The following is a 17,557-nucleotide window of genomic DNA, read 5'->3' on the forward strand; positions in this document are numbered from 1 at the left end:
GGCGGACACGCAAGTGCACACCGTACGGCACACCTACACACCTAGGTAACGTTGTCTTTCGGTGTGTGCGACCCCGCGGAAAAACCCGTTTTCTGCCGTCGTTCGAGTGAAACTATCGCACGATGAAGTGAAGTGAGTAACTGTTGCCGGAATGTGGCTGTTGGCCGATCCCGTTTCTCGTGTCCCGTGTCCCCTTTCAAGCACGCACACCCCTCCGGGAGGGTGGTGTTTGAAGGATTCCTTCTCTCTTGCCTCAATAGTCCCGCCGCGGGAAAACAGAACTCTCCATCTCTCGGGAAGAGAGTCGGGCGTATTGTGGCAGGTTTCTCGCTTCAGTTTTATGCACGCACATACAGCTGATGCTGCGGACAGTGCGGCAAGGATCGGCCGCAGCGCCAGGGCAAGGTGCGGCTTATGGAAATCGGGTCCGCCGGGAGTAACATTTTTCAACAAGAACACCAACACTGATAACGCGGATCAGCACACCGAACAGGTAGCTTCGGACAGGTTTCCCACGTATCGAAAAAAGGGGCCATCGATTAGTTTCGCTAGATTTTTCCATCGAACTGCTTCCTTTTGGGCGATCAAGGGACGAAGGCATAGTCAACATCGTCATCATCGACAGGTACCGAAACTGATGATTTCCTTTTTTCCCGTACCGACAGGCTCAGGTATGTTAGGGTAAATGAATTACTTTGAAATAATTATTGCTGGAAGAGAATTATACCTGTTATCGACTATTTGTTTTAACATCATAAAATTAGGTTTGACGAAAATCTGTACGTGATTTATATTAATCACGTGACAAATATTAAAAGATATTATTTATTTATTTTTCAGAAAGAACGGCCTGGCCGTATTGCATATACGAATATTAAAAAATATAATGTAAATAAAAAGGTTTAAATAATATTCCAATAATATTTTAATGTAAAAGAATCATAATAAAACGGAACAAACAACAATAACAAACGGTACAAACAATAACGGAACATTCTCTTATGGTAAAGAAACATTTGGTATGATTTATCAAGCCTGTCCAGCGATAACTGATCGCAGAAAAAAAGGAAGCATCCCTTGATTACTCTTTTCACAATTCGAGTATGAATCGAGAATGTGATATTTGAAGCTATAAATGTTTTGGATACCATGAAACCTTTAAAAAACTTACAAGTTGTCACTATCTACTTTCTCACGTCAGAAAATGGGGGACTTTGGTTTAATGCTATTAGGTTTAGATTATATCTGTAAACACAGTGAAATCAAACTTATCCAAAACAAACCAAAACTCCTTGCCAGCTCAAAAAATTGTCGCTGAATAGCAATATCCAAACAAAACCTCGAGTTGTTGATGTCTAAGGAGGCTCCCTACACCCTGTTTGGTTAGGTGTCGTATTATGTTTGGGAGGAAAAAGTGGTGTAATAAAATGCATCCATCTTAACACCATACCCAAACACTCATCACGCGCCCACCGGAGTGTCATTTGTCGATCCGCGGAAGGCCCGCAAACGATGGCAGTCCTTCGTTCCCGCGGGGGGTCTGGAAACTTTCTACTTCGACCGCATCCTGGCCCTGGAGTGTAGCCCTCGGAGGAGCGAGCCACTGGCCGTGATTGAACCAACCAACATCGTCTGCTCGCTCTTCCCGATTGCCGAAGGCGGTGAAGATCTCTTACCGCACAGTTTATGCCCCCCCTCCGAGGGGGGAATCATATCACCGTAAATGCATTCAGTTGCACACACTACGCTCTGGCCTGACGATAGTGCCATTCATCACGACCGAGCGGTAAAGGTTGCGGCTAGTAGGAGTTGGCTGACCAGGGCGCCAATTCCGAGCCCCAGCAAGACGTCACAACGTGCTGGTATGCGGCCGATCGGACGCACCTCGTTCCCGCGGCAGCATAAAGCCATAACGCCTGAGCATGGACCAAAAAAAAAACATCAAACAAAACTAAAAAACCACACATGCCCGCGTCGGACGCCATTCAAGACGAACGGTGGTTTTGAAATCGCGAAAGAGAAAGGTGAAACATTAAATACGGGTGGCTTTCTTTGCTGCAGCGGGATACACACATGGGGTCGATGGGCGATATATGCTCAAGGCGGGGTGGTAGGTACGTTCGCCTCATGTTTGGTGCTTCATTTGCTTGGATGGCCGGTTGAATTAAGCGTTTCCCGCTGCGTTTGAATCTTTTGTTCGGTTCATTTTGTGTCTCCACTTTTGCATTCGATAGTTTTGTGCAATCCGACTTTAAGCGTCGTTGTGATTATATGAAAGACTTTTACTATCCGACTTTCTGCTTCGGTTTGGTTATTTGACTTTTATTTTGCACTTATTTAAAAATGAAATTTTAAGCCCATTTAAATGTTATAACAATAGTTTTGCAAATATTGTTTTCTTTTTTTTATGTTATTCACCTATTTATTTTGTTTATCGTTATCATTGCCACCAAAAGTATAATTTTTCAACATTTTGTTAATTGTCTGTACATACAAAAACATTTGAAAATTTTTTTAATTTATTTTTGATGGTCGGACTTTTGTGTCGGGCAAATAAATAAAAAATGACGAATCCATTCACCTTTCATAATCCTTTTCATCAAAATGCCATTTCTTTTTCTTGGGCCAGCTTTGGTTATGCTGATGGTGATGGTGATGATGATGATGATGACAATAAGATTGATGTTTTCCTAGGGGATTCGCTCCAGACACGAAAAACGTGGGGATCGTTGTATGTACGGCACGAAAATATGCATCCGCCCGATCGGGCATCGGGCAAGCTCCAATCGGCCGCCAGTATATGCCCGGAAGCAACGATGAGAAATTTCATTTCACTTTCAATTTCACGAACCACTTGCGGCCAAAGTGGTGAAAATTAGTCGCAGACCCACACGGCAGCGCAGCGCCCATATTCGGGGTTCGCATTTGACGGGCGGGCTGCTTGCAGGCTTGGTACGTGCAGGAAGGGATTAAATAGTGAAATGGAAATCGGCCACCACACCTCACCCACCGTGCCCACCCCGTGCGCAACATTGGTAGCAATACATTCCGACGTCCGGTGACGACTTTGTGGCGCGATTTTATCGAACGGACCGAATCCGAAAGCCAAACTTTTTCTCCCATCGAATCGGAACGGAACACGATCGAATTTCGTTTGGCTTTCGATTTCTATTGGTCCAGATGTGCAAAAAAAAAAAGGCAAAACGTGTTGGTCAACCGCGCCTAGGAACTAACCGTCCATCCCCAATAGAAAGACCGCCGGCCAGGTGTGGGGGCATGCCAAAAACCCGAAGTGGAGGAAGTGACATCGGTGCTCATTTCACCACGTGTTGGAATGCGGACCACGGGGCGGCAACTCCCAAAGTGGTCGTACGTTGCCTTTTTTTTTGCATATACATTGCGATTCGATTCGAATTGGCCCAAATCGGACCGGAACACACGAAGTGGAATTTGTATGGTAATTTAGAACGGCTCATTAGCTTTCCATGAGCTTTCCGATGAGATTGTTCCGGGAACAGCAGACGCGCTCGAGTGTGTCCATATGTTCTAAGCAAAATTATGTTCCAGCTTTCCTGACGCGTTGGTTTCTAAATTCCTTCTGCATTATTATTACAAATAAGTTTTTAGTATCAGGAATTGGTAGAACATGAATATTCTTCCAAGCTCGAAGCGTGTAGAAAAGGAGCAACGGAATACATAAACAAAATTAAATTTGCTACCACAGCTCGCCTACTTGTGTCCCGATTGCATCAGGAGTTTTAAATACGTGCACATTCCTGGATCACCTGTACAAATATGTGGCCCCACCGTGCCATTTCATTAGCCACCAGCTCTACCCAACGCACCCAACCCTCTCGACCGACGGTAAGCGTTTGCTCAGAGTGGAGAAATTTATCCACCCTGTGCGACAGCGGCACAGACGAAAGATGCGCTAGATAAGAAACCAGCATGATCCACCAGAGATCCAATGGGACCTGTGTGTTCGGCTGACCACTTCTGAAGATGCCATTCGACGCAAGCCTTTCGTTGACTGAAAAGGTTTTCACTTGCGCCCACCATGTGCAACGCAAACGAAGGAGAGAGTCCATCCAGATGGACACGGGTCCAGAAACGGGTTTCTAATGGTTGGCGGTGGTTTACTTTTTGCTCGCCGCTTACAATGTTGGCTTCGGTTGGCACCGTCGTGCCTTTGCGCCGCTCATCGCCGAATGGGACAAAATCGAGGAATAATTTGCCATGAAAACTGTTTGAAATTATCCCTGTTTTGAGAAAGTCGGTAATCAATACCCGTCGGATGTGGCTGAGCAAAGATTGTTCGTAATTGATTTAATTTTTTGCAATGATATTATTTCTGTAATGTGCCAATTTGCTGCGTGTTTATTTATTTTATTGATTTGAAAATTAAACTTTTTCTAGAGTTCCACTAGACTAAAACTAGGTCAAACTTCTAAAATTTAACATCGGTTTAATATCGGCTAAAAGAAATATATTCTAATGACTGTTGAAAAATAATGAGAAAGCTTATTAAAAACTAAATATTTCCAACAAAAAAAGAGTATATGTAAGTGTTGTCCTACACTTTATGTAAAAAATTATTCAACTATGAATTTGTTAATACATCCCCAACCATAATGAATTGATCTAAGAAATCTTGAATCATTTTCTTTCAAAGTGTAAAATATTTTATGCTTACCACATTTAATAAATTTGATGCTCAATTTATTCGTGTTCAGTCCGATACGGGTCACAAGCGTACGTGAAAGCGTGTTCCTTACTGCATAGCTATCGTTCCGAGAACGACATCATTACCAAACGACAGCAGCTCCCGGCGGGGCTGTGGGGCGTCTGATCAGGATTGTTGGTTGTACTGGCACGCCTTCACCGCAATCATCTGCAGCAGCACAAAAATCGGCGAAAACACTTCGCTGTACTCGAGCTGAATCTGCCCGGATAGCTTCATGCAAACCAAATACTTAAACCCGGACGTCATCAGCAGGAACGGAATGCTCCAAACAAGCCGGTGCATGGCCTGCCGATGCTTGGTGTGCAGGTACATCCGAATGCCGACGATGATACAGAAGTAAGCATTACAGAAGTCACCACAGAACAGGGGCGAGAACAGGAGCAGCCACTCGTTGGCCGTCAGCGGTCCGGCGAGCTCGCCGCTGGAGGCTTTCAACGACAGCATTATCGTGAACACCAAAAAAGCCAGCAAGTTGACCAATATTTCGAACTGAGTTATGCCAATCCATTTCACAACGTCGACCAGCTTAAAGTATGTCTTAATTTCTACCTCCTCCGACATGATGTATGAATGCTGTGCTTTACTTTCGTATCGTTCTGGGACAGTACGGGATGGGGTTTGGTTTACCGCTCTGCCTTATCCTCGGATTTCTCGCTAGCCGGAACGGATGTCTCGCTCGTCGGTGCGTGTTTTAGCATAGCAGTACGGTATATCCGTATATGTAGGCAGGAGTTCATGCGTCGCTGCACCGCGAAATCGTCCTCGTCGTACAGTGGATGCAAATCGTCGGTGATGGCCACCTGCGAGGTGTTCACCTCGTACTCGAACGCATCCGGGTATTCCGACTTCACTCGGAGGGCAAGATTTATGCCACGATTAATCGCACGTCCGGTACAGTGCAGGAACACTTCGCCGATTTGGGAGTTGAGGATGTCAAGACAGGATTTGAACTGATACTGCAAAACAGAAGAAGGACAGAAAGTTGACTCAAAACCGACTCCGTGGGATGGCAAGGTTCGTGCCCTACCGTAAAGTCCGAATTGAACGTAACGTAGATATCGTTCTCCCTGGTGTAATACTTGGGTAGGACACGCTTGTGTAGGCTGTGCCGATCGGATGGTTTGCGGCTAAAGCTGCCGTTTCCGGAACCGCCACCTTGCGTAGGATTCCTTGGCTTACGTTGAGACTTTCCTTCAGACTTTTTCACTGACGGTGCTCCATCGCCACTAGCTACCGCGTTGGACATTCTATTCCGAAAGAGATCCTTCACTAAACGGGGCCAGTTACGTCCATTGGCAATAATAGGACGGCCAAAGAAATTCGTGCAACGAGCACCGAAAACTGAATGTTTTGATCCAACACGCTGTTTAGTTTGTTTACTTCGTTGACAGGTCTGTCATGCCACATTGGCGGCGCGTTCACAAAGGGAGAGAATACTTGATTCAAATGGACAAAAACGATCGCGTTTGTGTTCCATTTATTCAACCGGCGAACCAGAAGTGATAAGAATAATTCAACTCAAGATATTTTATTTAAAATGGTTTTATGAGATGAATGTATTTGTTTCATTGTGAAATTTGAATTAATGTATTTAGCAAGGATATTGTACATTTACTTTGCCTTCTTGATCGTCTCTTTCTTCACTCGCGATGCAGCTTTGCAACGTGTGATAATAGCCAGAATAATGGCCAGAGCAAAGCCACCAACGATGAACAGCAATCCAGCGGCACACGCGTATACTACATATGGATAGTTGTTGTACAGTCTGGTGTAATGGGCAGGCAACTGTTTGAGATGTTGTACCGCCAATTCCACAAGGTTATCGCTGTAAAAGAATTTAAAAAAATAAATAATGATATTATATACGTACAATCATATCTTTGAAAGGTATCAACGTACAATGGCGATAATGGTACCGGTACCCTCTCAGCCTTGGCGTTCTTGTACCAATCCTGAGCAAATGTTACAAACGATTTGATATCGTACTTGGTGATTTCATAACGGTAGTATTTCCCTTGTCTTAGGCTGAAAGAAGCAGACACAAACATAATGTTAATTTTTTTTTAACATGTTTCAGTCATAGGATCGCAGCAACTTACAAAATAAATTCGGGAGCCTTCTTGACATGGAACCGTGCAGCCGTTTCCCTGCCTTTCCCGTCCTTGTCGACACGGGCCACGTTCATACGTGTTTTCAGATCCGCTGCCACCGCTTCCCAGACCGCCGTTAGACGTTGGCAATCCACACATTTCGTAGTGTAGCTAAATGAATAAAAATCATTATAAAAAAAAAACAATCCAGAATGCATCAAACGCTGCTCTGGAATACTTACAACATCAGAAACCAATCGCCAGTTGTGGCACCGCTGGAAGCTTGGGTGAGATGCTCGAAAGTTTCGTCCGAAAGTTCCTTCACGTTGGGGTCTTTGTTCTGCACCAACTTGCCGATCAGAGCGTCTGCCTCTACCGGCCCATCGTACAAGAGTGGGACGCCATGGCGGAAGAAAACCACCGCCGGTTCCTTGCTTGGGCTGTACAATCGCACCATCGAGCTGCTGACCGCCTTGATGGCATGTGCTTCCAAATTGTCTTCCAGTTCCTGCTTCAAGTTGGTCAGTATTTCCTCATATTTATCACAATCCCCACAGTTCGGTTTGGCTGAAGACGGGTGAGTCAATTAATAACAGATTAAACGGTTTCACGACGATATCTACTTACAAAAGAGCACAATGAAGTTGTTGTGGCTGTGAAACTTCTTCACAAGTTCATCGTCGGTAACAGTCTCCAAGTTTGACCCACGGCAAATGCCGGCGAGGGCGAACAACGTAAGTAGCGTAAATCGAAGCATTTTTATGCGGACGAAAGTGTCGCGAAAGGTTTTCCGACAGTAACAAGATATATTATCACTGGTAAGTTAAGAACATTTGTGCAAATATCACAGAATTAACGATGGATGTGTCGATCACCACGATCAACAAGTTTCTGGCGAAGAAATGTTGCTATTTACGATATGTTTGACACGAATCAAAGATCTGTCAAATCTCCACGGAACAGGCATTGTGGGAAAAAGTACAGTTAGAAGGGAACATAAAAAATCGGTTTCTCTAAATTACCTCCCTGTTTGAAAAAAAAATGTACGCGAACATTAATCCATGTGAAATGACTGGTTTTATTAAATAATCAATTTTTTCTGCCTACATTAAATTTTGCCAAATTATTCCATTGCGAATATTGTTGATGCACTCCCACAAGCAAGCACTGCAGTCGCATTATTCCAATCCCTCTTTCAATAATTACAATCCCTCCTGTTTTTATTTGCTTAAAATCACCAAATAGTACGCACCAATAGTAAGAACAAAGTTTGTTTCCAGGACATTAGTTTTAATGGCAAAACCAACGGGGGGAAAACAAACGGTAAAATACTTTTGCTCTTGTTCTAAGTTATTTGATACCCGAATGGCGTTTGTAATTTTCCGTCGCCTTACCGGCAAAGCAAACCTAAATCGAATCAGACAACACAAACAACAAAGTCTGGCGCACGCGTTCTCTGCCCCCGGGGGATGGCAGCATCAATTCGTCCGCACCAAAGGAGGCTGGGGTTTCTTTCCTTTCTCAGCTGGCGGAAAAAAGGTGACAAATAATGCAAACCAGTCGGCTTACAGGAAACGGACTCCGCTGGCGGCTGCATGGGCCATCAGTGTGCTGGCAGCTTGTTGGGTTTCCAATAGCAAACGTGCCTCGTTCAGCCAGTCCAGGGCCGCCTTTCTCGGGGCACCCTGGAGCAGATTAACGTACTGGACAGTTTTCACCAGATCGCCCCGTTCCAGCCAATACCGCGCCCGGTTCAGCACGTCGTACGTGTCCAGCTTGCTGTAGTCGAATGGTTTGTTCTCCAGCTCGTCCTGCGAGATCGGAACATCTGGGCGAGCGATCAGGGCGGATTGCAGATACGACAGGAAGTACATCGGCAGACGGGCACCTTCGGCGGGAATGAGTGCCAAGCGACGGGCCACCTGTTCGACCTTGATGAACCGTTCGCGCAGAGCGTCCTCGGGGTACACGCCACGATTTCTGGCTCGCTCCGGGAGCCCCTTCAGAACGACGTCCACCAACTCGTCACCCTCGGCCGCCCGACCGACGGCGGCAATTTCGTCCTTCAGCGGGCGCAGCTGATCGCGCCACGATTTACCCGGCTGACCACTGCGAATCGATGACCACAGGGATTGGCAGGCTCCCCAGAGGGCTTGCGCCTGATGGGCACTCTTTTCGGCGTCGGCATGAGCTAGCGCGAGGACAGAGATCGTCAATAACAGATTAATAAAGGTCACGTGTATTTAACTTCACCGGTAGGCAACATGTTTGAGGTTACATTAGTTATAAACATGCATCTTTTCTTGTATAATAAGGGAGAAGATCATATATACCTTTCATTTCAGTATCGATCTCTACGCTCGTTAGCACACGCATGTTTTAGCATTAAACGGAGCGGCACAAATGAATGAAAAACGTGTAATGGGAAATGGTTTACGCATCCGCAAAAGGCGATGAGTGGTGCAGTGCGTTTCGCGGGAGAAAAAGAGCAAGAGAACACGGAAATCTGTTAGCGACGAAAAAACACACACTCACACACGAACACGAAAATCTGTCATTGGACATAATTCGAAATCGATTAAAAAACGTTCGCAAACACTTACCAACGAGAGCATTATTGATTCCCTTCAACTTTCCTAGCATGGCGGCCAATTGCAGCTTGTACGCGGCCTGTTCCGTCGTGATCTTCTCGTCCAGCTCGCGATGGAACTTGCGCTTCATTTCCGCCTCCTTCTGGGTAAGCGCATCCTTCAGATGGTCGATGTGTGCCTCGGTTTGTCGCTTCATCTGATCCCGAATCTGCTGCTCCAGTTCGGCCCGATCGAACAGTCGCTTCTTCTGGTTTTGCAGGCTAAGCTGGCGTTTCTCCTTGGCAATTTCGTATTCCAGGCGTGCCTTAACCTCCTCGCTCTGGTCCGAACCTCGGACCGCCTCTAGCGCCCGACGCAGGCTCTGGTCGCCCTCGATCTGCAGCTTCTGCAGTTCCTTCTGGTGCGCAATCACCTGCGTGTACGCGTGCAGGATGAACAGATCGAGCTCGTCCTGCGGAAGGTTCAACTTCTTCTCGGCCAAATTGATGCCCGGGAACAGCGACTCCATCTCGTCGACGAAGTAGTTACGTGCCGTTTCGACCCGCTTCCAGTACTTTTCGCCGAGTGCCGCCAAATCACGTGCGACGTACACTTCGTCCTTTGCCTTCTTCAGATGCTCCAGATAGGCGGCAATGTTCTGCTTCGCCTTATCCTTCAGCTCGTCCGAACACTTGATATCCCGGCTGTTCAGCAGCGTGTGCAACTTTTCAATCTTAGCCTTCGCCTGTTCGGCTGCATCTTCGGCGGCCTGGAGCGCCGTGTCACGGGCACTGGTGCGGTTGCGTAGGGTTGTCCAGCTCGATCCGTCCAGCTTCTCTACCGACGCATCAACAACCTTGCGCACCTCCTCGGTGTAGGACTTCAGCACCTCCACCGCACGGCCGTACTCTTTGATGGCGATCGTTGCCGCCACATCGACCTGCTGTTCAAGATCACTGATCGATTTGGGTACCTCCTCGGTACCGGATGTCAGTGGTACCGGTTTCGCTGGTGCCGCCTTTGTTGCGGCGACCGCAGCAGAAGCAGCAGCAGCTGGTGCCGGGCTGGCTTTAGTGGCGGACACCGGCGGGGTGGGCGCCTTGACGGGCGTTTCCTTTTTCTTCGGTGCCTCAGGTACTTTCTCTGCGAGGTTAGTTGTTGGTTCAGGCTTCGCCAATGGAGGTGCAGGTACGGGAACATGAACCGACTTGGATCTCGTGATTGGCGGTAGATCGGGATCTGCAGAATAGGATAAACATGTTTAATAACAACTATTCCCAACAGCCCTTGCTGCATGTTGGCTCACTTTTTTCCGGCTTCTTTTCCTCCTCGCCACCTCCGAAAAAGCCGGTCACGGTGGAAGTGTATCCGCTGATGGTCTTGCTGATTTCATCCATCTTTTTCGTGACATCATCCAGCGGGTTCGTTTCTTGCAGCAGCACCTTCAAAACCGGCTCGAGTGCCGGTGCGTTTGAAATAAGCGTCTTGCGGAATTCATTATCGTACCTGAAATGCGGGAAGCAAGCAACATTACGAACGGAGTCTTCACTGATCGTGATTTTTGTGTTTATCTTATCATCGTGCATCTGACTATAGCGAACACTCACTTTGCGTATGTAACGACGCCTCCACCGATCAGCAGGGGAGAAAGTACAACTAGAACTTTACCGAAGCCGGCCTCCTGAAACGGTGGCAGATGGGGTCCTCGCGCGCTCCCACTGTACGATCGGCTAGCGGCGAACAGTTGGGCGGACGGTCGCTGAAAGAAATATATACACACACGATTCCGACCGATTAGATCACTGTTTAACTAAACAAAAATAAACACTCCTCCATCGTCACACGCAAATGCCGTAACTGGGAGGGTAGGAAGGATACTTCAGCTACGGCAAAGGGCGGCATTAATCACTTGGAAGCAGGGGATAAAGGTAGCCCAAGTGCATCTTCAGCTGCACCGAACACCGCTGCACCAGTATTACACGATTGCCGTGATAACAATCTGTATCACCCGTGCATCCGCTGTGTACTATGACATAACACGCTCTTTTGCATCCTTCTCGGATCCTACGTACTTTCGAATTGTTCGCGAGCGCCTTCTGCACCAGCAAACGATACATTCTGCGGCGTCGGTCCTGGGCTTGTCGAAGAGTTCTGCTTATCCACTAGCTCGTTGGCCTGGGGATTCCTCTGGTATTTTGTGGCCTTTAGTCGGGTGGCAGAAAATACCACACAGCTCAGCACGTACACCTGATCCGGCAACTAACGTAGAGCACCGTACCAAGATTACTAGAACTAGAGGTGGGGTCATCACAGCTTTTCATGTCTCTTTACCTTGTTGGTACGGACGTATTTTCTGCTGAAATAACAAATTTGTTAGTAACTTTACAATTGCTGAACCGATTTGTACATGTGACCCCTCAAATGAAAAGTCCTTTCAAAACACACAACCTAGGCAAGCTTGCTCTACAATAGATCTTTTCATATTTTCTAGTTTTTGAGAAAACTAATTGTGTGGAAAAGAGCTAGTCGGGTGAATCAGTTAGTCTGCATATTCCCAAAAAGGACTAAATTGTTCGTGTTGTTTGAATACAATTAGAAGAATGATGTCAACTATACTGATATTCTTATGTAAATCATTCATTGAATTAAAAACATCATATGAAAAATCGGCATTAGATGAGCATGTATGATATGACGGATTGGGATTCGGATTCTAAAATCCGGATCTCAGAATGGATTTGAATCGAAAGATTCGAATCACTGTAGGGATTCAGTTTCCCCACCACTACACCGTACGAAAAAAGGGCTCGCGCTAGTGTTGGCAAGACTCGGATTGAATCCGACCGTAGCTGTCAATGGACTGATAGCTCTTGAAAAGTTTTGTTTATTTAATTCAAAAACTGGCTAAAAGTCGGGTAAAATTATACGAACAATTAAAATGAAAATTTAAAATAGTCCACAAAAATAAGTTTCAATAAACAATAAAACTACCAGTTTACGGATGCGATTGACAAACGATTTAATTTGTTTGTATATTTCTAACAAATTTCTTTGTTTTCTTGTCCTAAATAATAAAAATCCTCCTAAAATGGATGAATGAATCGGTTCGCGTACAAATAGTCCAAGGCATGCAACAAGGCGCGATAGTTGACTTCCTGCCGACATCCTAGAAATGACCAAATGCTCCAATTATTTAAAAGAAAAGAAATTGGTTTCGTTGTACTCTTACCAACTTCGACCGCAAAATACTTGCACAACACCTCAAACTCACGGCTAGATATCCTCGTATGAAGATCACGTGTGGCTAGTGCTCGCAATAGACGGTTCCGGTTGACGTGGCCCACGTTTTGGGGATCGAAATCCTTCAAAACAGAACCAAGGTTAGACACGATGTCTGCATGGCGGGCAAGCTTCTGCAAAACTTTCGACGCAATGGTTCGTTCTTCAAAATTGAGCACATCTTTTGCCGACTCATGTGGAGGCAAATGGCGGCACGGTACCAAGAGGGGTGCCTTCTCGAGGAACGGTTGAAAATCAACCTCGGCGATCGTGTCGCAGAAGCGTTTATAATCGATTGTTTCGCAAAGCGGAGTTTTGAAGAACTCGCACAGTAGCTGCATTTCATTCGGTGTCAATCGCAGTCCGGCTGTAGAAAGCCCACGGCAGAACTGGACATCGGTGATGCGATGGTGATTGAGGGGATCAAATCCTTGCATGAAGTTCACCAGCCGAAGGCAGCGATGCACAACTTGAGCTTTCACTTTGGCCAGCACACAGACGATATCCTTTTCGCTAGACGCTGGTTCCGGTGCTACGGATTCCAGGTTGATAGTTTCCTTCAGTTTTCGATACAATTGCTCTTGTTCTCCGGACGATATTGCAGTTAAGCCAATATCTTTAAAAAACTGTCCATAATGGAATCCAAACGAATCACCGTAAACCTTTTCCAGAAGGAACATTTCCTGTTCCTTCAGTGTTATCGCGCACATGGAGAAAGCTTTCCTTGCCTGGCTGAAACTCACATGGCCATTACGATGGGAGTCGAAGTCTTTAAATACTGGTTCGATCAGAACTCGCTCGCGTTCAATTTTTTCCTTCAAATTATCTACCAACTTCTCTGCTTGCTTCAGCACATCTGCGGCTAACTCCCGCTTTCCAGGAGGAACTAAGGCTGCCATCGCTGTGAGTGGGCGTTCAACTTGTTTAAAAGATCCCTTTTCGAGCGATTCCTCTGTAAATGTACGATTCACTTCATCCACAAACAGTGTCCAGCAAATTTTCTGCTGGTCCTTCGGGTCGCAATAACGTTCACAAAGCTTTTTAATTTCCCTCTCACTCAACGGTAGACGATGCAGTGGAGACAGTCCAATCATGTCCAGGCAGCGTATGAACGTACTTTTAGGGATCCAGCCGCAACGCAAGAGGTCATACTGCTGAAAGTAATTCCTTACCTCAATCCTGCCTTCCCACAGATGTCGCTGGATGCGAAGAATAAGCTCCTGCATGTCGTACTCCTGCCGGGAACGTTCCAAGCAGGGATGGAATGCCGATCTTGCACCGATAATTTCATCTAGGGAAACAGTTCCAACCTCAGGCCGATGAGTCTGAGTCATGTGTGTTTGAATGATTTTTGCTGGAACCGCACTATCATCGTTTACCCGATCGAGTGCTCCATCATGCCGGTCGAGGTAACGGAACAGCTGGTCGATTTCTGCCACAAACGCCCCATAGTCGAACGTATGGCCATCGGATGTAAAACGTTTTGCAAGTAATTCTTTGTCGCCTCTGGCCAGCGTCACGCCCAGATACGATAGAACACGGATGGCATAAGCGAATGTGCATTCCGTTCCGGAGTTTGTGACGATCGCGTAGTCTTCGAAGTATGGTAGTAGCACGTGATCCCGGTATCGCAAAGCACGAGCGATAGACATCAGGAGGAGGGAAAGTTTCCGGTGTTCGAACACGGAAAGAAGGTCCGAACTCGTGTTTCCTGGGGCACTGGTGCATGATTCAGTTTCCTTGGCGTCCGGAAATAGAACGTCGCAAAACTGATCATAGGAAGTCCTTCCGTTCGTAGCACAGAAGTAATGTGCCAGTTTGCAAATTTCTTCCTTGCTCAACGGCTCCGCAGCAAAACACTGGAGAATATTCGCAAATTTGTACAAGGGAATCGTTCCGGAGTGGCACACATCCTCTCGCTGAAACTGTAACCGAAGGTCCTTCGGAACCACTGAGCGCACTTTTTCGCAAATCTTCCACACGGCCAATAATTGATCATGCTGTTTCGCAAGGATGAACCAATTCGGATGAATTATTTATCTAACTTCAATTCAATTTAACTTACATTTGAACGTGATTCACAGGGTAATTGCATTTTCACGGCTTTGCGGACGTAACAATTTTCGTGCTGCGTTGTTTAAACTGTCTAAAGATGTAAACTATACCAAATGATCTTCCAAAATAACTAAACTAAAAACAGTGTCACGATTGCTTGGATTTGAACTTAAAAATCTTCATTATTTTGAATAATATATGACGAATAAAAAAATTGTATTCAAGTGTGTTTTTCAAAAGAAAACTGTTGTTATGTAAGGGGATTGTTTTATTAATTGAAATTCATTCGAGAAAAGTTGTTGCACATTAAATAGAATACGTTTTGTGTGGATCTGTATGGAGTGTGTCCGTGGGCTTCCGTGATATTTATAAATTATTTTATTTCACCTCATTGCCCCAGCTCTCGCGCACCTAACCTATTGTGTCATCGGAACACGGCTTCAATCATTCCAATTTCCCAACCACGGCCGTCGCCATTATATCTTTATTTATTGATTTGCTTATCTTTGCTGTATAATATTCTTACTGCTTACCGGCCCTAATGTACTATATATATATTTATTTTCCAAAATCCTCATTACATCTTCAACAATATCTCATAAATTCCCGCAACTAATCCGAGCCATTTCCACGTTTCCCTTGTTCACATTCCTGTGTTCTTCCATTTTTCAACTCCACGTTTGACTACCACGCATACACTCACGCACACACAAAATGGATCCTGAACTCACCATTTTATTTATTTTATTTCATTAAATCCTCTAAATATATTCACGCCCACATTTTTCGAAAGCCACTATATATTTTTGATTCTGCATCCTAGGTGGCTTCGGCTTACTAGCTAAACACACATACGCGTACACGCACATCCAACTGAATTTGTTAAAAAAAAATTGAGTTGGAAAATGCGTCCTTGGTAGAACAGAACACTAGAGTTGAAGGGCAAAAAGAAGTTCACCTTTGCACAACTATGCTTCAAAGCAATTACAGAAAAAAACAATAAAATTATGAGTGAAACAACTTAGATATTTTTTGCGAAGGGCATGGCATAAAACATATTTTTAAATGAATTTTCAAAATAAGTTTAGAACCAGTGCAATGAAGGGATGGTTTTAAACACAACCGGTTAGTACAATATTTAGTGGACAACTTTTACTTTTATGTTTTTTTTTTCTTTGGCCTTTAGAGTTGCTGCTGATTGTTTTATCAGTTATCAGTTGCCTGACACTTTTGTTCTACGAAGACGCCAAAAATGTGTTTCTGTTTTATCCTACCAAATGTGTGCCACAAAAACTTGATGATATAGCTTTGCAAGCTTCGAAAGGATATAAACTGAGATCTAGTGCAGACCGACTCGTATACAAATAAGAATAGATAGATTGCGAATACTGTAGTTGATGCAATATTTGCATTCTATGCAAACACGTAGACATCCATTAACTTGCACACATAAGAACCATGCAACAAGGCATCAGTGAGGATGCGCTCCCGATGGCATTTTCTTTTTCTAAGAAGAAAGAAGTTCATCACAACATGCACGATAACACCAGTTATCCAGTTTTGTTGCAGTTGCTTTTTTTCCAGTTTTTGTACCCCCACGCCACAACTCGTTTCATGTCCTGATGCATTCATGCCTTTTATTCTTGCCTATAAGTTCGTTCGATCCGTTTTTGATGCAGTTTTATTTTAAATGGTTATCGAATTATTTTGCTTCCTTTTATTACAAACATTTGAAATTACTCACTACGAACGACAAGTCTTTTGTTTGTTTGATAGTTTCTGCTCCTATATTGTTCAGCATGTTGCCTTTCATTGATTGATATTTTTATCTCACACAGCATTGATATCGCATAGAGGGGGGAAAAAGGGGGATTAACGGTATAGTACTATAATTATATTATTGTATAGTCATACATAATTCAGCTCCTTCATGCATCCCACGCTACACATTCGAATGGTTTCAGAGTCGGTTCCTACTGCCATTTGTTTGCATGGACATTTGCTCGAGCCCTTAGGGTTCGAAAAGTCTAGCAGTCAACGATTGTTTCTTTTCCTGCCATAAAAGTTCTAGGCTCCTGATTCTCGTCACAATTTTTGCAATACAAATGGACATCGAAGGAGCCCTCCTTCTTTGCCCGGGAAGTACCTTGTCGTTCCAAATCACTTTATTCGATGCATTTCTGATCTTTTATTCGAGCTTACACAACAGATTCCTCGACTATGCTGTGGTAATGCACCCAGGAAGAATTGTAAAGTAGATAAGATGCTGATTATGTTGTCTGCTGTCCATCGATGCTTATAAGTGCTTTTATTTGTGTGTGTTTTCCTTTATCATCTTCTCCGTTTCTCAATTCGCTTCCGTTCGACTAGTACCAACTGGGAATTCACGATAGCTACCTACATGTATTGTTTCTGTCTGTCGAAACGATTTTTCTCGCTGGCATACGATGAGCTTTCTTCGTGTTTGTTAATTATTCTTGTTTGTTTGCATTGTTTTCGTTAGGAGGATTCTGAGACGATTATACGCTATACGCTCGCTAGATAGATTGATTATGGTTATGGAAAGCTTGGTTTTGCTTGTGGATTTATATTTCTCATAAAATACCGATTGCGAAAAACTAACACATCAAAAAAAGCTTTGTTCGGGATTGTTTACTGAACAATGAACTTAAACATCCAAATCAGCTAGTGGGATTTTGTGCTTAGAGAGTGTGGAAACCTGACCTGACGACAAGGGAAAATTCGAAAAGCACCAAATTGTTGTGGATAAACTAGGAACTAGAAATGTACTACCACACTTTAAAATATACGCTAACGTT

General features: G+C 44.7%; 5 protein-coding genes across 5 annotated transcripts; all 5 read right to left on the reverse strand.

The window, feature by feature from the left end:
- Nucleotides 1-4,707: 4,707 nt before the first annotated feature.
- On the reverse strand, nt 4,708-5,305 carry LOC131287061 (transmembrane protein 203). The gene has a single exon (XM_058316077.1). The coding sequence runs from the start codon at nt 5,303-5,305 to the stop codon at nt 4,850-4,852; it is 456 nt and encodes a 151-aa protein (XP_058172060.1). The 3' UTR covers nt 4,708-4,849.
- Nucleotides 5,306-5,367: 62 nt separating this feature from the next.
- LOC131287060 (ribonuclease P protein subunit p20) lies at nt 5,368-6,097 on the reverse strand. Its single transcript, XM_058316076.1, has 2 exons — nt 5,772-6,097; nt 5,368-5,700 (listed from the first exon to the last, which is right to left on the reverse strand). Exons 1-2 carry the CDS (start codon nt 5,988-5,990, stop codon nt 5,368-5,370), a joined length of 552 nt encoding a protein of 183 aa, XP_058172059.1. The 5' UTR covers nt 5,991-6,097.
- Nucleotides 6,098-6,355: 258 nt separating this feature from the next.
- LOC131287762 (thioredoxin domain-containing protein) lies at nt 6,356-7,613 on the reverse strand. Its single transcript, XM_058316845.1, has 5 exons — nt 7,462-7,613; nt 7,077-7,401; nt 6,844-7,005; nt 6,644-6,769; nt 6,356-6,569 (listed from the first exon to the last, which is right to left on the reverse strand). Exons 1-5 carry the CDS (start codon nt 7,589-7,591, stop codon nt 6,356-6,358), a joined length of 957 nt encoding a protein of 318 aa, XP_058172828.1. The 5' UTR covers nt 7,592-7,613.
- A 406-nt stretch (nt 7,614-8,019) lies between these two features.
- Nucleotides 8,020-11,650, reverse strand: LOC131286261 (MICOS complex subunit Mic60). The gene is made up of 6 exons (XM_058315193.1): nt 11,477-11,650; nt 11,012-11,163; nt 10,711-10,910; nt 9,438-10,643; nt 9,168-9,188; nt 8,020-9,025 (listed from the first exon to the last, which is right to left on the reverse strand). Exons 1-6 carry the CDS (start codon nt 11,519-11,521, stop codon nt 8,400-8,402), a joined length of 2,250 nt encoding a protein of 749 aa, XP_058171176.1. The 5' UTR covers nt 11,522-11,650; the 3' UTR covers nt 8,020-8,399.
- An 837-nt stretch (nt 11,651-12,487) lies between these two features.
- Nucleotides 12,488-14,778, reverse strand: LOC131284604 (uncharacterized). The gene is made up of 3 exons (XM_058313467.1): nt 14,749-14,778; nt 12,634-14,683; nt 12,488-12,570 (listed from the first exon to the last, which is right to left on the reverse strand). Exons 1-3 carry the CDS (start codon nt 14,776-14,778, stop codon nt 12,488-12,490), a joined length of 2,163 nt encoding a protein of 720 aa, XP_058169450.1.
- Nucleotides 14,779-17,557: the final 2,779 nt, after the last annotated feature.

The sequence above is a fragment of the Anopheles ziemanni genome, chromosome 3 (assembly GCF_943734765.1).
Source record: "Anopheles ziemanni chromosome 3, idAnoZiCoDA_A2_x.2, whole genome shotgun sequence".
Lineage (NCBI taxonomy): Eukaryota > Metazoa > Arthropoda > Insecta > Diptera > Culicidae > Anopheles > Anopheles ziemanni.